Genomic DNA, 21,255 nt, shown 5'->3' with positions numbered 1-21,255 from the left:
AAAAAAAAGAATAACAGAGAAACCCTCACTCTTAGCAGGTGGCAAAGGACTCAGACAATAAGGAAGGAGTTGTGTATATATATCTCCATCATGATTATTTCCTTCCCTGTCAGAATTAGCATTCAGTCTGGAGCCAGTGTGATACAATGAGCCACAGAGTCTGCTCCGAGGGGTCACCTGACACCAGAAACAGCTCTACGAGCTTGTTTGCAAATTGAATTAGCCCCCTTCAACAGAGCTTTTTACTCAGCAGAGTTGCTGCATGAGACACTGAATGTAGCACCTGCATTGCAGACTTGGAGAAGGTCCAAAGAGGGTGGGAGGATGTGTTATGATGGTATGTCCCTAAAGGGATGCTACTCTGCCAGCAGATCTTTCTGTTGGTGATGCATGCTAGACTAAGCAATCATTTTTGGCTTGTTTTCCTCCAAAAGCCTCAAGATCCATCCCCCTCCTTTCCCCCACTCCCCGTCATACAGTAGGCACTGCTGAGCTCAACTTCAGATCTTGCAGAGTAACTTCTGCAGAATGCAGATGTTTTCCTGCATTTACGCAGGCTGGGATCAGAAAAAGGGCCTTAACTCTTGCTCTTGACTGCATGGATTTACATGGGGATAGTTGAGATCAGAACCAAGTCCTTCCATCTTAAGCAGGAGTTTTTTAAGTGTTTCCAAGTTCAGTTAGGAGATGTTCTAAGGACACTCAGGTGGGACCAGCCTATTTGACTGTCTGTCAGTAACATCATATCCAACACTGACAGTGCTTGATCCAGTCAATAGTCAGTTCTGTGTCTCTCCCTGGCTTTCCTGGAGATATTTCATTCGATGACATCAATAAATCACTGCAGGCAGAATGCTTCAGGACAATTATTGTTCTTGTCAAGTGGTCTGAGCCTCTCAGCTCTTGGCTTGGTCCTCTATCACACCACCCAAGGCACGCAATTATCACTCAGAGAGACCCTGCCTGCCATTCCTTATTGCACTTATGATAGCACTGCTGACAGTCTAGACACAGAGTGATGGGAGGAAATGAGAAGGAGGAGAGCTAAGGAGGCATACAAATAAATAAATTAATAAATAAGTGAAAACGTCAGCAAGAATGGCTAGAACTGCTAGATCTGTTAGGCCAAAGACAAGCTCTCCATGGGAAGCACTGGGAGCCTCAGTACTTGCAATTGCTAAATGCTGGGGCAGCCAATACAGCCATCAAACCTTCAGCATGAGGAACAGGGAGCAGGGTAAGAGGCTGCCTGTGTGAGCATTGCCATTACTAGCTTTGGTGATCTAGGCATACGTGGTCTCCTGATGGGAGCCTGTTTGCTGTCTGGCCTTGGCACACGCAAGTGGCGCACACTGATTTCTAGCAGTGAAAGCTCTGCTGATAATTTGGCTTAAGTCCCTCATAGCTGTGAGACCCAGTGTGTTGTGAGACCCAGTACCGTACAGCTGAGTTCTGTGTGACTTAGGGATAGGCAAAGCAAATGTGTTATATTGGTGACATTATTGCACTTGAGCAAAAGTTCTCAGGAGTATTTGACTCTGTGGTGTGGCTCACAAAGAGGAGGAGGTGTGGAAAAGCAGAGAGCCCAGAAAAAAAATGAACTGCTATTCACACAAATCATGGAAAAGCACACTTTTGGGTGCCCAAAGGAAGATGAGCACAGGGATAAGGGTCATACACACAGTTCTCAATTATTATGACTCATTATTATTATTATTTATCTGCATTAAAATAGCACAGAGAAACCCTAGGCACAATTTGGGTTCCATTGTCCTGGGTGATACCAGGACATAAAGATTCAGTCCCAGCTCTGGCAAGCAAAGAGTCCAAGGAGACAAGATAACTGTGGGTGAGGTTTCTGCCTCCAGTCTATGACTGGAGAGTTGACACACAGGGGGATTAAATGATTTGTGCAGGTCTCACAGTGGGTTGGTGGCAGAGTCAGATGCAGGAGTCTATCCCCAGGCCCAAACCCTAATCGTAAAAGCAGCTCTTTGTGCTGTTAGGGAAAACAGACTAACACTGAAATAATACTAAAACACTACAGGTCTGCAGATGTTTTCCCGCTATTCGAAATGTTGGAGGTACAAGGGGGAAACATCATGTTAGTGCTCTTGGTTTATTGCTCTACTCGTGCCCAAGCCAAACTACCAAAGGGTTTTGCCTAATGATACAGACTCCTTGTAGTATGCACTGAGCATACACCGCTGTGAGCCTGCAAACAGCAAGGCTCAGATGCTTGTGCAGCTGAGTTTTGCTAATGAAAGGTGCTTGTAGTAACGGTATGTCCAGAGGATCCTGGAGGAGTTTACAGCTTCAGGGTTAGCATGGGTTTACACAGAAATATGTGCAAGTCAGCAGGACTGGTGACCCGTGAACAAAGACTACGTCCACCATGTCCCGCTATTGTCTCTCTTGATGTATTTAAACACAGGTCTCCTTGACTTCCAGCGCTTTGCCAGCTGCAGACACTGGAGCAGTGTCTCTGTTTCTGAGTCAGGAGAGGGGCAGAGATACCTGCTGATCAACTGCTCTCTGCTGCTATCTCACTGCCTGTCCTTGGGCAATTGCTTTGATTTGCAGATTGGAATTTGCCTGCAATTTTGCAGACTTAGAGGTCAGATTTACATCTTCTGAGTAGTTTTGCATGTGCTGGAGAAAACTGTGCAAGGCAACATATAGACACATCCCTAATGGTGTGAATGTTCCTTGCAGAAGTTACCAGGAAGCACTGACGTTAATCCTGGAGATCAATACACCGTCTTTTTTTATTATTATTTTTTATTTTCTGAAATGTATTTGTGTCTTATTGTTAAAGCTGAGCAAATCCCTTTCAAAGACTCCTATTGAGCTCAGAGGGCTTTGAACAGGGACCACAATGGGCTGGCGGCTCCTGTGGTCTGAATAGGATGCAGCATTTACCTGCTGTCACTTTGCAAATTGCTCTGCTTCCCTGCAATACAGACCAATCTCTGTCTGAGAAGGACAGGCATGGCAATATGAACACCCTTGTTGCCATCCCAGCTGGCTTTGTCCCTGGAGCTCTTCCATGGGGATCCCATTGTTTATTCCCTCACATCCGTTTCCAGTTCTGGATCAAGTTTGCTGAGTTAACAAGTCTAGTATGTGTTTGCTCCCATGGCCGCCGACAGATAAGATCTGAAATACTAGCTGGGTTCCTGCTGCTGGCACTTCGATCCTCAGCGGGATGAGAGCCTCCAGGGGACTCCAGCTGCCTGTCCCTTGGCAGCCCCATCTAGGCTCTGCTAACAGCTAAATCCCAACACACACACATGAGGATCTATTGAGGCAGAAAGTAGCATTTGTCAGGCACTTGCTGACTCAACTTGTGACTTAAAATTGGCCAGGGGTTTGGTATATGTGTTCTTTCCCATTTTCAGTCAGCGTTTGCAAAATGCTGTGTAAGACAGACATTAGCAAAGCTCCTGAGTGGCAGAAGATTAATTATCTTCTACATTTCAGGTGCTCTCCTTCCCACTCCAGTCTCCCAATCCTTGCTCCCAGCTCTGCAAAGCTGTGCTGTAAAAAGTCAGTGTTGTGAGTCCAAGCGGCTCTGCATCATCTTGCAACTTACTGGCAGTGACACTGAGAAGTGTCATAAAAATGCAAATACTGAATGAGATTGGTGGGTGCAGCCCTGTTGTATGGGGCTCTGCTAACCTTTGACTGCTCTTTACTTCCATGGCAACCACAAAGCATATATCCATAAATACCTTACAACTAGATCATAATCACAGGGTCCTGCAGATTACTGGCTAATTGTGTTTAGTTTGTCCAAAGAGAAATTACTATCCAAATAGCACTCACTCTGCTGTAATGAACAGAAATCATCATAGATGGTTTACTCTGCAATTATATGGCAATTAGTGGTTGCAGAACCTACCTCTAAAGGCTCGGAGCTTTGGCCTCTCTGTGGAAAACCAGGCTGAGAGTTTCAGTGATGGGAACCTCTTCTATGGTCTCTAAGACATGCCCAGCCTAACCCAACAACTTATTAAATTGCATTTAGTCTCTTACTGGGAAAACACCTTTTTCTTTAGAGTGTGAGTTTGTTCTTCTGCAGATCTCTGCACAATAGGAGATTCCTGATCTCAGACGAGTAACTCTGTGCGTGCTGCAGTCAGAAAAATGAGGGAGCATGAAACGTTTCTCCCATTTCTTGCCTTGTTCCCATTCTGCCTTCAGCAACCATCACTGCAATGCTTCCTCTCCTGTCCTCTCCCATTTGGGGACTTCTTGGCTTTTGGTGAAGAGTTGGAAGAGGGCAACGGGATCTGATGGGCCAGTAGATGAATCTTGTGTGAACTAGCCTATGATAACCCCAAATTTATCTGAAAAAATGTACTAAGCACCATGTGTCAGAGGACTCTCGAAGTGGAGGGCTAGAAAGGGCCTCCAGAGATCAGCTCCCATTTCCTTCATTAAGCAGGATACTTGTACCCTGACTCTGCCTGAAAAACATGTTAAAGTCTGTCCAACTCTCTCAAAGATTTCTATAGATTTCTTGATATATGATGTTGGAAACTAGATATCCCTTACTCCAGCTGAAGCCTCTCTGGTTCTGACTAGAGAAAAATAACTGCCTCCTGGGGCTTACATATGTAACAAATTCGAGCTAGCGCATCTCCAAATGAGATTTGCTTGTTTTTTTGGCAGCAATGTGGCATTGTTGATTCACAATCTGTTTGTGATCTTCAGTAGTCCCCAGATCCTTTTCTGCAGCACTGGCCAGCCACTCCAGCTTTATATTGTTTGCATTCATTTCTCCTACTGAAGAATACTTAGTACTTGTCTGTACAGAATTTCATCTTGTTGATTTTGGCCCTGTTCTCCAATTTGTCAAGTTTACTTTGAATTTCTAACCCTGCCTTTGGATATTCTTGCAACCACTCCCAAAGCAGTGCTATTCACAAATTCTCTAAGTATAGTCTGTTGCCTGTCATCCAAGTCAGTAGTGAAAATACTGAATAATACCAGACCCAGGACAAAACTCCCTTTGAAACACCCTCCCAATCCAACAATGAATTATGCCACTTGTTTTTTTGACAGCTTATGCATATGGCTTATGGTGGCTTCTTTTAGATTGTATTTCCCCAGTTTGTTTATGGGAATCTCCTATAGGACAGTAGCAAACATTCTATTGAAATCAAGATAAATCACATCTACTGCCTCCCCTTTATTCACGAAGCCATTAAGCCTGTCAAAGAAGGAAATTACATTGGGTTGACACAATTTGTTCTTGACAAATCTATGCTGGCTGATTTTTATCACCTTATCATCTTGCAGGTGCTTATAAATTGATTGTTTAATAATTTGATGTACTTTATTTCTGGGAAGCCAAGTTGGACTGACAGGTCTATAATTACACTGGACCTCCATTTTCCCCTCCGTTAAGGTTTTCCCATGATATGTTCCACTCCTGTTTTCTGAGACCTCACTCAGCTTCCAAGAACTTTGAAAAATAACACTAGTGTTGATAACCTTACATATATACCCAGCATCCACAGAGCACGCAGCAGAGGCATATTTGGATGGCACATCCACAGTGCAGCATATACACCTCAGACATGCACTCAAGAGCTGACATAATATAGTTCAGAGATGCACTCAACAGCTGGAAGGCATATTTCCAAGCTGAGCCCCACCACATGCAAATCTGCTTTAATCACCAAATATTCACCTAATGGCAAGCACTCATAGGCTATTGAGAGAGGGGCATGGCTTGCTCCACTGAGAACAGCAAGTTTGAGAGCTTCCTTTGGCTTCTTGCAGCTAATGGCAGGTGACAGCTCCATTTTTCTTGTTCAAAGCTTGTGGCACCACCTTTTGCCCCCTCCTCGCCCCCATCTCTGGGCACGATGTTAGTTTGTGTATTTTTTTTTGCTCTCTCGCTTCTAGTATTCATACGAAGGGATGGAGATTAACAGCCTGCCGGTGGAGCTGACGGTTGTGTGGAACGGGAATTTCAACATTGACAACCCAGCACAGAACAAAGGTAAAGAATTATTTCAACTTGTCCTTGGAAGCAGTAACCTTAGCAACGGGCCACATCGTTCCCTATACTTAACAAAGCAGCCGCCATCTCCCTGTGCTGTCTGGTGCATACTTGTTCTCTGCACTCTGCAAATTACTAATTTTTTTGTGCTTTGTGTTTCTTTTTTCCCCCTTCTCTAAGAGCACCTAAGAAATGTGACTTGCCCTCCTACTTGCATTACTTTCCCTCTTTCCTCATGATCTTTGCTTCACCCCACATTTTTGTGTCTTGTTTCTTTGCCCCCCCTTCTCCCGCTTTCTCCCCCTCTTTATTTCTCCTGCAGTGATGCTCTTCAAGCTAACACGCCAGGAGATCGGGCACTGTCTGCTTAGAGGCAATGTGGTGATGAACAGGGGAAGGCAGAGGGGGTGGAGAAAGGCTGTGGCTTTCCAGTGGGAAAAGGCTGAATGAAATGTAATGATAATGGCAAATGACTGAGACCCACCTCCTGTCCAGAGCGTCACTCCATTTAATTACTGTGCACGGCAAAGGACTGATATGTCTCTCACAGAGGGGTGATTGCTTGTCCAGCCATGACCCTGAGACAAGCATTTTCACCGGAGATGGCAGCTCCATTCACATCCTCTTCTTCCTGCTTGCCTGTTACCCTCAGCCACCCCATGGCCTTTTCCCCAGGCTCCCTCTCCTCTTGGTCTCTCTCCATATTTACAGCTCAGACCTTCAGTCTTTCCTTCTCATGCTACTACTTCTCGAAGTTTCTTCATCCCTTGCTTTATTTTCCCATTTTCTTTCTATCTCTCCCCTTCATGTGCTCCCATGCTCCTCTCACCTCTCTTTGTACCATTTCACACCCACCCTCAGGCTGAGGAGTCCTGGGTAAGATTCCCACCGATGCCACATTGAAGCTGGAGAGCAAGACGGGAGGCAACTCCTATCCCTGTGCCATGACCTCCTTCCCCTCCATTCTCCCCCCGCACCCAATTCCATAGTGTCTTTCTCTCTTTTGGCTCCCCTTTACGTTTCTTCCCCTGCCTGCTGTCAGGGACACAGCAGCTGATAAGTTAGTGATAGGCAACAAGTTCTTCTGAGCAGACAGTTGGCTCATAAAGAGCTCCCTCCTCTCTGCTGGCAGCAAGTTGGCAGAGATACTCCTGCTCATCTCTGAGCAGGCAATGAATGTCAAAGCTTCCCATGCAACCCCAAGCTGCCCAGACTCACATCAATACACAGAGGAGCAGGTAGCAAAGGATCCTGGTGCTCAGTGAATAATTTACAGAACTGAAGCGTGAGTACCTTCCCATGTCCCTAGAGGAAGGACAGTGATAGAGCATGCTTCCTGTTCACGTACCCTGTCTCTCATCTCTTCCTCTTGAAGGGGGAAGAAAGCTCCTCACATGTTCAGCCCACAGCTCAAGCGGTGGCCAGTTGTGTGGCCACAGTTGGCTACCCATGCCTGACCAGGGTTAGAATAACCATAAAAGGGCATGCACTGTCCTCCCCAAAATTGTGGCTCTTTGGGGTTAAATCTACCCTGGTAAATAAGACAGGCCTGAGACTCTTCTCTGGCCCTGAGGGCAAGCAGCGTGGCACAGCCCATGTCCTTTACACGGTTTTGGGTTGCGCAGACTAACATCCTCCAAGGCAATGACTAGAAAAAATTTGGGAAGTGGAGCTGGCCACAGACCATCCCAGATAAATAGTTTATATGAGACCGTTATGTTTTAGGGCAGGAAGAGAGCTTAGCCATGTGTGCATAGCAGTACTGCATGGAACCACGCCATGCGGTCCCATGGCCAGAGAATGGCTCCTGGGCTGCTTTATTTACTAGCATAAAAGTAGTGTTTCAGAGCAAGCACAAACCCCTGACAGAGCTTTTGACAGTGTCTTAGACAAGCAGACTTTCTTTTCTGGAAAATAGAGAGGGAGAGACAGGATGCTTTACCTGAACAATGGCAGAAGTAGGACCAGAACCAGTGTCCTTCAAAGAGCAGTTGTATTGAGGCACCCTGCTGCTGAGAAACAAGGAAGTCACCTCTTTTAAAGACAGCACCAGATGGGCTGGGCTGGTAGGAAAGACTAAACTGAACAAAGCCCACCAAAGTGTCTGCAGAGATAGTCATTGGGACCACCACAAGCAGAGCATCTCAGTGCATTTGAGGGAATGCTCTGTGCAACAGCAAACTATGGGGGGCTCTCTTCCAGGAGGCCTGCGGCACACTGTGATTGACAGATGTTTTGCAAGCTTTTCTTGCACCCAACTTGGAGAAATAAATAGTTACCAAGCCTTTTTGAGTGTTGGTCAAAACTTACTGAATCTGGGAGGGAAACAGAGGTAAAGGTATTAACTGACAGCCAGTGCTTTTCAGCACAAATGTCCAAGGCCTACGAGTTTTTGGATTGTGTGTACTAAAAATTGCAGACGAGACTTTAGCCACCTACTGACATAGCAAACAGAAACACAAAGCAAAAATCCTCCACCTCACAAAGAAAACTACTAACACCCACGCAAACCATAAAAAAAGATGCAGTTTGAAAGCCTGGATTCTGCTGCTTTCAGCCTCAAAGAGGAAGGTTTTGCTATCAGTCCCCTGTGCAACCCAGGCCTCAGTTTACACATCTGTAAAATAAGGATAAATGACAAGGTCTTGTTTTGTAGGAGGACTGCAAAACAGCTGAGCTTTATTTGGAAAAGGCTTTGACTGCTTCTAATCACATATTAGCAGCCCAAGACTGAGCTGAGCATTAATCTTTGGTGTCTGTATTAGAGGAGGATCAACTCAGTACTTCAAAGTGTAAACCAGTCTGATTTTCTGGAACAGAAGAGGGAAAGGCTGATTGCAAATCCCTGTATTCATCCTAATACTGAGCCATTCTGGATTTATTATTAGCTCTTAGTATTTCTGTTAAGCGGGGAAACCTGAAAGACATTACCTTAATACCGAGTTCTGGGTACTTGTGCACTAGAAAAAATTCCCCATCACCAAGTTTAAGCTCTGGGTAGACCAGGTTTACCAGTCCCATTTTAAAACGGAGATTTGAGGCTGAGACTGTTTAAGGTGGCAGTGGACATTATTCGGGCAGTTTATGAAAAAAGGAAAGGACTGAGGCAAAGTCACTGCCCAAGCATCCTACCTCCCAATCTCCTGATGATGTAAGCATTTGATCTCCCGTTATTTGGTCCCCTCCTGCCCCAGGGATGGGCAGCCCAGCACATGTTTATCGGTGACCATTTCTCCCTTCGCCTGCTCCTCATTTCCGCCCTCCGACATCCCACCATTCCCCCGTGCCATCTGCATCTCTCAGGTCCTCTCTGTTTTCCTGTCCCCACAGTGCACCTGTACAAGTGTGGGGCCATGCGTGACAGCTGCGGCCTGTGCCTGAAGGCCGACCCGGACTTCGAGTGCGGCTGGTGCGAGGGGCAGAACCAGTGCACGCTGAAGCAGCACTGCCCGGCCCAGGACAGCCAGTGGCTGGAGCTGTCCAGCACCAAGGGCAAATGCACCAACCCCAAGATCACCCATGTAAGTCACCAAACTGCAAGGAGCTGGGGCGTTCCCTCTCGTACCCTGTTCTTGGTTAAGTTTTCTGCTTTGTCTTTGATTTGGTGAGGGCAGGCCAGGGCTGAGCTCTTCTGGGTCAGGCAAAGCCCTAGGTATCTCTGGGAATGGGAGTCCATGGTGTCCTTCAAAGTCAGGGGCACAACGTCAGGTGACTATAGTGTAGGAGTGAGCAGGGTCTCAGAGTTTCCACCACAGTCCACTGGGACACAAGTAAATGGCCCAAACAGTATGCTAGTACAGTCTGAGAAACCCTGGAGCAACCACACTGCCCACATAGGGCTTGCAGATGTGACATGAAGCCTTTCAGGAGACCAGGATCTTCTAGAGGAGCAGCTGAAGGGGAGACAGGATGCTTTAGGAGACCTCAAATGGACTGAGTGGAAGTAATCAAATGGAGCCCAGGTATCTTTTGGAGCAGCCTCTCTGGCCAGCCTAGTTGAGAAGGAGATGATGACTGATCCCAACACTGTTTCAGCTTTGCTGATTGGCGAAGGAAGAGGGCAGGCTGTAGCCCACGCTTCCTAGCAGCAGGACACAGGCAAAGTCACTGTCCAGAAATCGACAAGACTCCACCAACTTCAGCAGCATGACACTCTTCTGTGTGTCTGGCCCTGACTTTGCATGAAAGTGAAAGAAGTCCCCATAGACCAAAGTCCTGTGCAGTTGTCAGCCTTCCCTCCTTGAAGGCTTAATAGAAGCTGAAGAAAGCAGAACCAGGCCTGGACTAAAAAAGTTTTCAACTGTCCCGTGAAGTGATGAAGAGAGAATGAAGGCAATGTCAGAAGGAAGGACTGTAGGGTAATGGTTTGTAAGGTTTCCTGTTGATTGTGTTGACTGGGTCAAAGTGAGGGCTGGAAGAAAGGTACAAAGGGGAGATGAGGGAATAGAAAGAGCATTAGATAGAGGGAACAAAGGAAGGGAGAGAATGCAAGGGCAGGAAATGAGGCCTCTGGTCTAGAATGATTTCAGCTGCTGTCTTGGGATGCCTTTGCCATAATGAAGAACACCATTTCCAGAGTCACAGGGACAGGTAGTGGAACAAATCTGAGCCCTGATAATGGGGAGTACACCATTACGAGCTGTCCCCTGCCTTAAGCACTTTTCAATTACCTTATCTTGATTAGCATTAGTACCTTTTCAGAGTGTCTAAGGCCTTATTTTGCAAATAAGAAAGGTAAGGAGGAAAAAGAGACAGGAAAGAGAGGGGGAAATGCAAAGGAGAAAAATTAGGCCTGTGCGGTTTTGGTTAATATGAAGTATTGGGTGGATTATTTCTCCTAGAGACTAAGAAGGACTTTGCTAATTGTATTCAGTTATGAATCAAAAGGTGTGGGCATTATGGATGAACTCTACTTGAACTGATGTCCATGGGTAAAGGTTTCATGAGAACAAAGACTGTGCAGAATCTGGTTGTCCCAGGTGCTATTGAAAGGAGCCATTCTTACCATGTTTCAATTAGTCTTCCTGCAGTCCATCAATCTCTGAAGTACTCACTGAGTTGCACTGGTGAGTTCCAGACTCATTCTGATATTTCCAACGTGCTGGCCTCCACCATGCTTGCACTTACCTGTGGCTGGTAATTCTGAACCCCACCTGAACCATCTGAAGCTGCAAAACCAAACCCAGAGGCAGACAAAATGAGCAGCTACTTCTTAAAATTCAGCTTTGAGGTCTTGAAACTTAGGGGAAGTTGAGAGGAAACATCCTTCAAATCTTTTTCCCACCTCCCAGACAAGCATTCAGAAATTCTGCACAGATTCATAGAATTTAGAATTGGAAAGGTGTTGGATGACCAACTAAAGCAAAAGTCCTAAGCCCAAGAACCTAACATGCAGTAGCATACTGTTCTGAAAGTCCATCAACATTTCTCTACCATGCTCTGATCCAAATCTTTCAACTACAGTCTCTTTATGAAGAGATACCACTCATTCTCCTTCCTTCTACTCCAGAAGGGACATACTTCTAATTCTGCTGGCATTTTCTCCAACAGCTCCCAAAGCTCTAACAGATCATTGCAATATTCACTCATGAAATATTCCAAGTGCCTGGTGCAATCATAAGTAGCTCTTTGAAAGTCTTTTTCTGATCCATTAGCATGGAAGTAATCTCAAGTGACTGGATATATATTGCAGTTAATGGTATGTCTGGAGCAGTTGGTAAAAGCATGCATATTCTGGCAAGGAGCCAGGGAAATATCTGTGCAGAGGAAGGAGAAGAACCAACATGTGCATTCACACTTACGCAGGCATACGCGTGTACCCCAGCAAAGAGCTTCCCACAACCTGTAGTTATTTACTAGCTCCTGAATTTATATTGCCACTCAGTGGAATTAGGACTTATAGACCTGTCCGGCTATGAAACGTTCTTTAGGAATGACAAGCTGTAGCATTAGGCTGGTATCAGGGGAGGGTGTAAATTGCGATGTGGTGTCATAGCTCCATGTCCGAAAGAGAAGGTGGAGGCTTCCTGGCAGCCTTCATCTCCCTGCTCACGCTTCCCTCTCTGGAGCTGGCAGGTCTCGTTCCACATTTTTGCACCTGTGATAGAAAGAGGTGCCTTCTCTCTTGGTGTGAAAACAGCACGGCGACACCTTCTTCTTTGTGTACACATCTGGGGGAGCATGATGAGTTGAGGTTAAAAAATCTCCCCCACACACCCCTGGGAGAACTCCAGGCCCTCCTGTTTTAAGGAAATAAGTGGATTTTGAAGCTGACCTTTAAAAATTCAAAACTGCAAAGCTGGGGCGGGAGGTAGATTTTCAGAGGTGCTGTGATGGCTTCACTCTGGAAAGCTCCTGTTGACAATTTTAGAGCCATAGTAAGAGTTTTTGAAAATCTCGTGCTTTAGACAGAGAGGGAACCAGGACGGCAAAGTTTCTACCTGAGTTTTTGTGAGTTCTGACAGGAAATTTCTGTTTCAAAGTCACTTCTAGTGCTAATGAATAAAAGACAACTTTACTAGCAAGAGATTCCTTTCTACCACTACAACTTCTTTTTTTTTGAGGGAAATGACATTAGCTGTACCAGAAAGAAATCCTCTCTTGGCACACTACAAAGATGTATTCCCCATACTAGCAAGCTCTTTCAAGGATAGGAGAGTCATAATTAACCACATACCTATCTTACCAGAGAGCTACCGTACTAGAACAAGTAAAAAACATTTGATGGCAGGGTTTATACCACAAAAACAGAACCAGAATATTTTATGGGGATCTGAGGTTTTTTTTTTTTTTATGAACAAGTCTAATACATAAGGAATTGAAAAAAAATCTGAGAATTGTGGTTTATCTTTCTCTTTATTTTGAGTAAATATTGCATTGTATTGGATACTGTGATATATTCTAGGCTTTCATTATCAGTCAGATAAAATGTTTTAGTTTTATCAGGCCAGAACTAGTCGACATAATCAAGCATTTCAAATAGAAAAAATTATTGCTTGACTACATATTTTTCAATATTTCAGAATCAAAATACTTTGTCATTTTTTGAAGATAGTTCAAGTTATCAATCTTGAGTTCCCAACTAAGACAAAAATTAAGTATTAGTTTCTCCTAAAATAGAGATTCTGTTTCGCAGTAAATTTTAGCATATATTCCTTGCTTTTGGCAAAAAAAACACAAATACCCATCTCTCTCCTTCTCTTCCTCTTCCTCTTTTTCTTCCTCACTCTCACTCTTACGTGCTCTTTCTTGCTCTTGCTCTTGCTCTTGCTCTCCATGTCTTTATAATTCTCACCTCCACAGATTTAGGTACATCATCCAAAGGTGAAATCTTCCGCCAATCCAAATAAAATCTCATCAGTCAGTTTTATGAATGTTGTGCTATTTTCTTTTAGGATTTAAATGTCTTGTTGATTCCCAGAGTAAGAATACACCTGCTGCGGTTTAGATTTTGTCAGGTCAAATGATATTTGCTTGTTTTTTTGGACCTGAGATTTTTGTTTGACCCAGTTTGGGCCTGGAGCCTTCTGTAGGCTGAAGCTGCTGTGGACATTGGGACCTCAGAAATAATCAGGGCCCATCACTGCAAGTGCTGGTCTGGTGTGTGGAGTGGAGACAATAGGAATTGCTCATTCCTGCTTTGGATATTTGGGGTTGCTGTGCCTTGCTGTAACAGCACCCCTCACTATCTTTGGGTTGATTGCAAAGAAAAGGCTGACACTAGTGCTTCCTTTCTTGGTTCCCCAGTTGGGCAATCAGGGCAGGGTTTGTGTTGCAGAGGTTGTGTCTATACATCTAAAATATACAGGGCCCCCAGTACAGGTCCAAGCACCCATCTGCAGTCATCTGTATTATTAAATTGTTAACTCTGCAGTCAAAGCAAAGACACACTCATTCAGGAAGTGGCTCATGGCACCAAAAATTAAATATCCTAAAATAAAATATCCTCCAGAGGTGCCAGGATCTCTCTCCATTTGTTAAAGATGGACCTTCTAAAAACTGGCCTCTCTTGGTTGCAATTAGCCACCACCAGGCTCACGCTGGTGCCAGACTCAGTACTGGGACGCAGTCAAGAGCTCGTGCCAGTGCTTGGGCTTTCCCTGCCAGCCAGACTGCTTTGCAAGGGTCTAGCTGCCAGCCCTGGCCTGGCAGGGCTCTCGGCCGATGGGTACGGACCTCAGACAGGGAATTCCCTCTTCCTGCCACTTCTCTGTGGAGCGAGCTTTGCCAACACTGGCAGATGGCAGCCATGGCATCCTGAGCGGGCAGCAGGGAATACCCTTTGAAAGCAACATTTGAAGCCCCTTTCAACTAGCCAGTCATATGACAAAGCATTTGGGCAGAGTAAATAATTGAAAGGGCAAAACCAAGATAATTACGGGCCCTCCCCTTGATTTCCATGTTGTCTTAATATCCAGGATACATCTCCAAGGCTAATATCCACCTAGCTCTAAACAAGAGTGACAGAGGACATGCAGAGGGCTTTCCCATTTACATACCCCCTCCACATATGCCAGAAATATTTCACGGAGATACACAGCTCTAGGGCAAGGTGAGGGCATGCAATGGGAGTGCAATAGGAGAAACACACACACACTCATTGTGTGTGTGATGTGGGGTGGCTGTGGCCTTCACATCAGACCGTCATGCAGGTCTGGTGTTGGGCCAAGAGGCGAATTTCAGTGTCCAGGTAGTGCTTTGGCTCAGCTACCCAACAGAGCTACTGCTGAGTGAGACACAAATATTGACCCCTGCTAAGGTTTGGTGACAGTCCAGACTGGGGTGCAAATGTCAGGACATCGGCTACCAGAACTACTGAGATAGCCCTCCAATTTGTGCTGGGGCTCAGGCAGCTCCTAGCCCCACAAATGACCTCCTCCATCCTCCCATGCCTGCCCCTTCCCCTGGCCCCAGCTCCCCAGTCATGGTGGCTGGCGCTCTTTTGGAAATATGTGTTGGCACACAGCAATTGCTGCTGCTGTCTCAGACACTTACTGTCTTGTGTCTATTCTGTATCTAATCATCTGACACTCCATTTCTGTTGTGTCTCAGCTATTTTTTCAGATGGACATTTTCAGCTGAGTTTGTGATGCATGATCAATATCTCCCTCCAGAACAGATCAAAAGCTCCCTGTGCTTTGGACTGGGAATTTAGGGTTTACAAGAAACTAGCTAAAGGCATTTATGTCCTTTTTGTGTTCTTGCTCCCATTTCTTCCCACCGTGCCACACTCCTGCATTTCTGTGGCTCATGCCTATAGATTGGAGAGCTCAAGTGCACTACCAGGAAACCCTGCTCCCACCTAGAAAACATCTCCTACTCATCTCTGGATATTTTGAAAGCACTCAAAAGAGAGGAGATGAGATTGGGGGCAGAATTTTGGATACCCTGTGCTTCGGCCACACGTGAAGCGTAATTAATATATTTGTGAAGGAGCTATACCCCGCAATGTGAGCCTGAAGTAGTCTTGGTTCCCTCAGCTGCTTAACAGTCACAATTCTGGTGTCTCTCACAGTCAAAAAGTGGTCCTGATGCTGCCTCTTCTTTCATTGAAAGGATGCTGATGTCTTTACATAAGTGGTTTGATCATCCTTTTTCTTGGCTTGTTTTTTCCAGATCAATCCAGTGACGGGACCTCGGGAAGGAGGGACCAAAGTGACCATCCGTGGGGAGAATCTGGGGCTGGAGTTCAGAGATATCGCGTCTCATGTCAAAGTGGCCGGAGTGGAGTGCAAACCATTGGTGGAAGGGTACATCCCTGCAGAGCAGTAAGTTGGGTGTGTGGCGGGTAACGGGCCACAGCACACCTAATAATCATTATTGCTACCTGTGAGCTCTTTTTAGGAGTGGGTTCCCCCCACTCCAGTGCAAAGAAGATGCCATTCCCTACTCAGAGTGCAAGAACTGATAATTCCTTTTGTTACTGTATTTAAACTTCATATTTAGGTGAGCCTTACAGCATATGCCCTATGAAAAGCTTTTGGTCCCCTATATGAGTTATTCTCTGTTTCTCACATAACATCCACCAGAGGTGGTTTAAATTCCTGTCTGTGGGATAGCAGTCCTGAGAAGCAGTTTGACCCAGCACCAGAGCATTTGTTAAGCTGTAGAGCTGTAGCAGGATCAGAGAAGAGAATTAAATCTGGTGGACAGAAGAATGCCCGGGGTCAGACCTCAGCGCAGTATTGCTCCATGTATTTAAGTGAAAGTGTGTTGATTTACATTAGCTAAGCATTTGCCCCACTGAGTGCAAGGAGCCACAAATCACCAGTCTTTAAAGAACAACTCGGGTCCTGGGTTTGAAAGCAGCAGAAGATGGTACAGTCCGTTCCCCAGCGGTGCAAGCTGTTGTCTGCTCCAACATCATCTTAGCCAGACTGCCAAACCATCCCTAAAACCATGCCTCTTATTCGTGCTTTCTCCACAGGATAGTGTGTGAGATGGGGGAGGCCAAGCCCAGCCAGCACGCTGGATTTGTGGAGATCTGTGTGGCCGAGTGTAAGCCGGAGTTCATGGCCAGGTCTTCGCAGTTCTACTACTTCATGGTAAGCTCCTGTGAGAAGGTCTCCTGGGCCCCAAAGGTACTTAGGCCCTTGTCATCTGTCACTGTGTTTGTCCATCATCCTTGAACATGATCAGCCTCCAAGCACTTCATTGCCATCCTAAGCACACAAAGTTTTTCCTTCCATTTTCATTAAAAAACTTGTTATGAGCAAAAAATAGCTTGCCTAATTAATGTTTTAACAGTCTAATAATAGTCGAGATTATTAGTCCAGTTACATACAGTCATGGTCCAAATTAGTACAGAAAATCCTCATTACTAGTTAATATTGTTTTACAGAAAAAAGGAGAAAAAAAAAAAGAAAACCTTCCTAGTATCTCACCTTTTCTCTGGTGTGATGCTCCCCCTGCCAGCATCCCTCCAGGCCCTGTGGTCAAAGGCGCCAATCTTCTTCCAGCAGACGGTGGGGTTGTCACTGTGAGTTGTCACCACCCTGAGGTCTTCACCAGGAGGAGCCTGATGTCCACAGTGGGGTTTCCTCCTCTCCAGTCGTGGGTCCACCTGGGGCTGTGTTCACCCCTCCTCTCCCCACCGCCGGCTCCCTTCCGCCCAGCCCCAGCTCCAGCGGGAGAGTTGCCCAGCGCCCAGCGCGGGTCACACCAGGGCTGTTGTTGGCCAGGCAGGGACTGCGCGGGGGCAGCCCTTGGCCCTGCGGGTGCTCCTGGCACTGAGCTCGGGCCGGGTGGGCAGGAGGCCCTTGTCCACCAGACCCTGGTGACCACAGGGACAACCACAGTCAGCCCAGAGCAGCCTGAGACCCTGTGGTGATGAGTCAGGGCAAAGCCCATGGCCTTCTGCTAGTGATGGCAAAAAGTCAAGTTTACTGAGCCACAGGTAGTAACCATGGTGACAGCAGGTGTTTCTGGAACACTTTTTTGTTTCATTGGTGCTAAGTGGTCTTCCGGGTGTCCCAGGCACCAGTGCTGCACAGCAGGCTAGAGCACGAGGGACTAGTTAACCAGCCAGGCTGTGGGTGAGCTGTATTGCATGACTAAGGCTCAGGAACAGCGAGCTACAGGTCACTGGTTTGGATGCTCCATGGTGAGACAGCAGGTGCCAGCCAAGCCTGGTCTTCTTTCAGCCTTGAAAGGGCGATTCCTGCACACATGAATGAAGATGGGATCTCATCCCAGTGCTCATGCCCGCAAAGTTGGGCTCGGGACAGCAGATGTCTGCTCTGTCAGAGCTGTGGCTGCTGCAGCCCAGCAGCTCTTGGCTGATATCCCTCGGCTCAGCTCAGTTCTCTCTTGAGCCTCAGATACAGCCTCATACACAAGTCCAGGACATTCTTCTGAGCACACAGGTCTCCACAGACTTGCAGCCAACAGTGGTGGGATGTGAAGAGATCCAGAGCAGCAGGAATCTTGTGTGCTCCAGATCAGTTATGGTCCTGTTTTGCAAGTACTGCAGGTGCCCCCTTGTCACTCCTGGCTCCAGCCTACAGCTGCTATTTTTAGGGTAGCTCTGTTGAACAGTTCTTTATTAACCTTTTAGGCTGCAGCGGTACTCCTCAGAGAGCAGCAGGTGCAAGCAGGTCCATGTGCTAACAGTGACATTTTTTTCAGCCGGAATGGCTTTGAGAGATGGAGCAGTGTCTCTCTGCAGGGATGGGGAGGGCCATGGGAAGGCCAGTGCTTTGCTCACAGCTGTTGCCCAAGCTGCTCCTGTTAGCTGCTTGCTCTTGCCTGAAAAATAATCATTTCAGTCTGTGGAGGGGTTTCTGGCCTTTGACTCTGATGTTGACTGCCTCCTCTCTGGAGGTCTCTGGCCAATCCAACGCATTTGATTACACGGCGTAGGTGAACCTATGTTCGAGATGACTCTTCTCATGTCCTGTCTTGGGCCCAAAAAAGCCAGAGAGTTTCTTTCCCTATTCTCCACCGGGCCCAAGTCTAACAAGAAGTTACTTTAAGGCTCCACTGGAGGAGATTCTCAATGCACCAAGATCCTCTAAGTGCCAATACTCTTGTGTGTTTTACTTAGCTCCCTCCTGCAAGTGCACATCACCATGTTTCTGGCATCTGGGAAGGGTGTGGGGACTGAAGAGAGTGTTTAGCCATGTGAGAAATTTGGAGGTGAAGTCAAAAAGTCCCTAGGGCTCATGACTGATGGGATCACTTGCACACTTCCCCACGTTCCCTGCAGCAGGCCGTCCCACAGCAGCAAGGAGTTCCCCACGTCTCCAGCCCCAGACATTAGAAATCTCCAAATAAGCACAGTAAAAGAATCTTATTGTGAATGGCCACCCTTAGCAGGCTGTCGGGAGTCAGCTCTGTGTGCTAGCAGCCCTCCAACAGCAGTCACATCATCTTTTTAGATGGCAGCTGGCAACTGGACTTGCTGCACGCTTTGTCTGAACATCAGTGTGCAAAGCAACCAGAGGGGCTCTGGGCCTGAGTTGGCACTCCACAACACTGGTGCAAGTTTGGCCTAAAAGACTGTAGACTTACCATAGTGAAAGCCTCATGGAAGAAGAGAGGAGAGCCCATTGCATGTTGCACCCTCAACTCCTTTTTTTTCTCCACTCCCCCACTTTCTGCCAGTGCTTCTTGTCCGGGAGATCTTATTCCTCTAAGAGCCCTTGCTGGGGACATGCAGGCATTGCCTGGGCCTTGATCAGTGCAGATCTGTGCAGGCTGGAGTTGAGAGGGTCCCTTTGTTCCCATCAAAAGTGCTCTACTCCTGCAAGGGAATGGGTCTTTTCTGAAATCATTCACATGACCAAGCATGTGGCAAGCCCAAACTTTATGGCAAAGGGTACTGGTAATGAATGCAAATATCTTGGATTCCCCCCTTGAGCTACAGAGATTTCACTATTTTCTGTGTTTTCTGATGTCACTCAAATGCTACAGTAGTGGGGACATGGAAACACCCAGACAGATAGCCCCCATCAGGCAGACAGAAGGCCTCTTTCCAGGACATTACACTTCAGCACATCACCTTTGCTGCTCTTGAAATTACTGTCCGATTTTGATCATCCGTGTCCATCTGTGACAGCTTTTCCCTCTGCTTGCTGGCTTTTTGGCTGCCAGTTATCCCATCCGTGCATAAGCGTGAAATCAACAGGGTTTTCTTCGCTGAATACCTCGATACCTTTGTGCTAGACAGAAGAAAAACAGACGCTTTCCAGACTGCCTGTCATATGCCCTCTCCTGTGTCCATCGCTTTCATAGCAGGAGTTGTGTTCATTGGCTCTGCTTAGCTTCCTTTGATGCTTCTGCCAGGAGGGTAGAGATGTTATACACACATCACAACATGCCTTGGCATCCCAGAACTGGGGTGGCAGCTTTAAGGGAAGGAAGATGCTTGGAAACCGGAGAAGGGCATCCCATGAGAGTTACAAATGCCGCTTTCTGGCACATAGCAAGTCCTCTGAAAAAAAACGTGTTTCAAAAGGTTTGAAGCAAAACAGGGTCAAATCTGACCAATAGATTCAACCTCTGCCTCTCCAGCAAAAAGATGGAGGGCATTATTTTGAACTCAACAGAGTATTTCATTTCAGTGTTTTAAAAAAGAGATGGCCCAGTTTAGAAATGCTGGAGCAATTCTTCTCAACATTTCTAATTAGAATTTCTAAATTCAAAATGCTGTCATTTTGTTTTAAACTGTCATCTGTGATCAAAAATGCAAATGGCATTAAAGAAGTCAGTAAGCTAATGGAAACAAAGCATTTGTTTGCAGGCTGAAATGAAACTTAGGATGATCTAAATGAAAACCATTTCTTGTGGGGTTTTTTTTTCAATTTTTTATTTTGTTTCTGTGATTATTGCTGCTGTCTTTCAATCCAAAAAAAAAAAAAATTACCTTCATTTGTCTGTTCAGATACTGAAGCAAGTGATCCTTTATTCTGGCTCTGGGTGAGAATATCATGGCTCAGTGCAGGTGTTGTAGGCTACTCTGATTATACTGCTTCTGGGACTGCTCCTAAATACCCCCAAAATGCCAGGAAAGCATTTTGACTAGGTCTCCTTTCCAAGCTGGGGATGAGAGAGGGGTGCAGACTGCCCCTCCTGCCCCACTGAACGTGTAGCAAGGAAACCAGGGTCACGAGCTGCATGCGAACCACATCTTGCTCTGACCGTGTCTCCAGGATGAACAAGGTGGGAACCACGGTCTTGTGATCAGGAAGCTGTGACCACCAGACATCTAACTTGAATCTTCCACCAGTTACGACTTGAGGTGCTGACTTCAGTGATGACTTCTGATGACATCCTAAGCAACTGTGGTCATACCTTGCCGAAGTCACAGCACCAAGATAGAGTGGCAGATTAGCATGAGCAGTTAGTATATTCAGTATTAATTTGACATAGGAATGTTAATATTTTAAAAGGTTTTAGGCATTTATGTTCCCTCCGGCTAACTGGTGATTTAAATGGTGAAGCTTTAGACAACCCTTTAACTTTTTAGGGGTATTGGTCTCTGATTTTAGTTTGAAAATTAGTGCAGCGCTTTGAAGATACGATACAATCCTGTAACATTAAAAAAAGCTATTTTGAAAGCCAGCGCCTAGGCAGCTTTGTGTGCCAAGGCTTCACTGCTGACCGTTATGGACACTAAGTCCCTGCCTCCTACTCTTTTACATGCAGGGGTGTAATACTTCCTGCCAAGAGCAAGAAGAAAAGACAAAAGTGAGAAAGGACACTTAGTGCCAGGCAGTCCAGAGATTCACCTCAGACCT

The 21,255-nt window shown here is 46.2% G+C and overlaps 1 protein-coding gene across 1 annotated transcript in view; it reads left to right on the top strand.

The window, feature by feature from the left end:
• The window catches only part of PLXNA4 (plexin A4), a 466,063-nt gene that overhangs the window by 374,625 nt on the left and 70,183 nt on the right, over positions 1-21,255 (top strand). Inside the window, exons 12-15 of the mRNA XM_067317539.1 lie at positions 5,920-6,016; positions 9,347-9,537; positions 15,632-15,783; positions 16,443-16,560. Of these exons, the coding sequence (XP_067173640.1) occupies positions 5,920-6,016; positions 9,347-9,537; positions 15,632-15,783; positions 16,443-16,560 (558 nt within the window). The remainder of the gene's footprint in view (positions 1-5,919; positions 6,017-9,346; positions 9,538-15,631; positions 15,784-16,442; positions 16,561-21,255) is intronic.

The sequence above is a fragment of the Apteryx mantelli genome, chromosome 1 (assembly GCF_036417845.1).
Source record: "Apteryx mantelli isolate bAptMan1 chromosome 1, bAptMan1.hap1, whole genome shotgun sequence".
Taxonomy (NCBI): domain Eukaryota; kingdom Metazoa; phylum Chordata; class Aves; order Apterygiformes; family Apterygidae; genus Apteryx; species Apteryx mantelli.
Note: the sequence above shows the minus strand (reverse complement) of the source record. Positions and strands in the feature narration are given on the sequence as shown.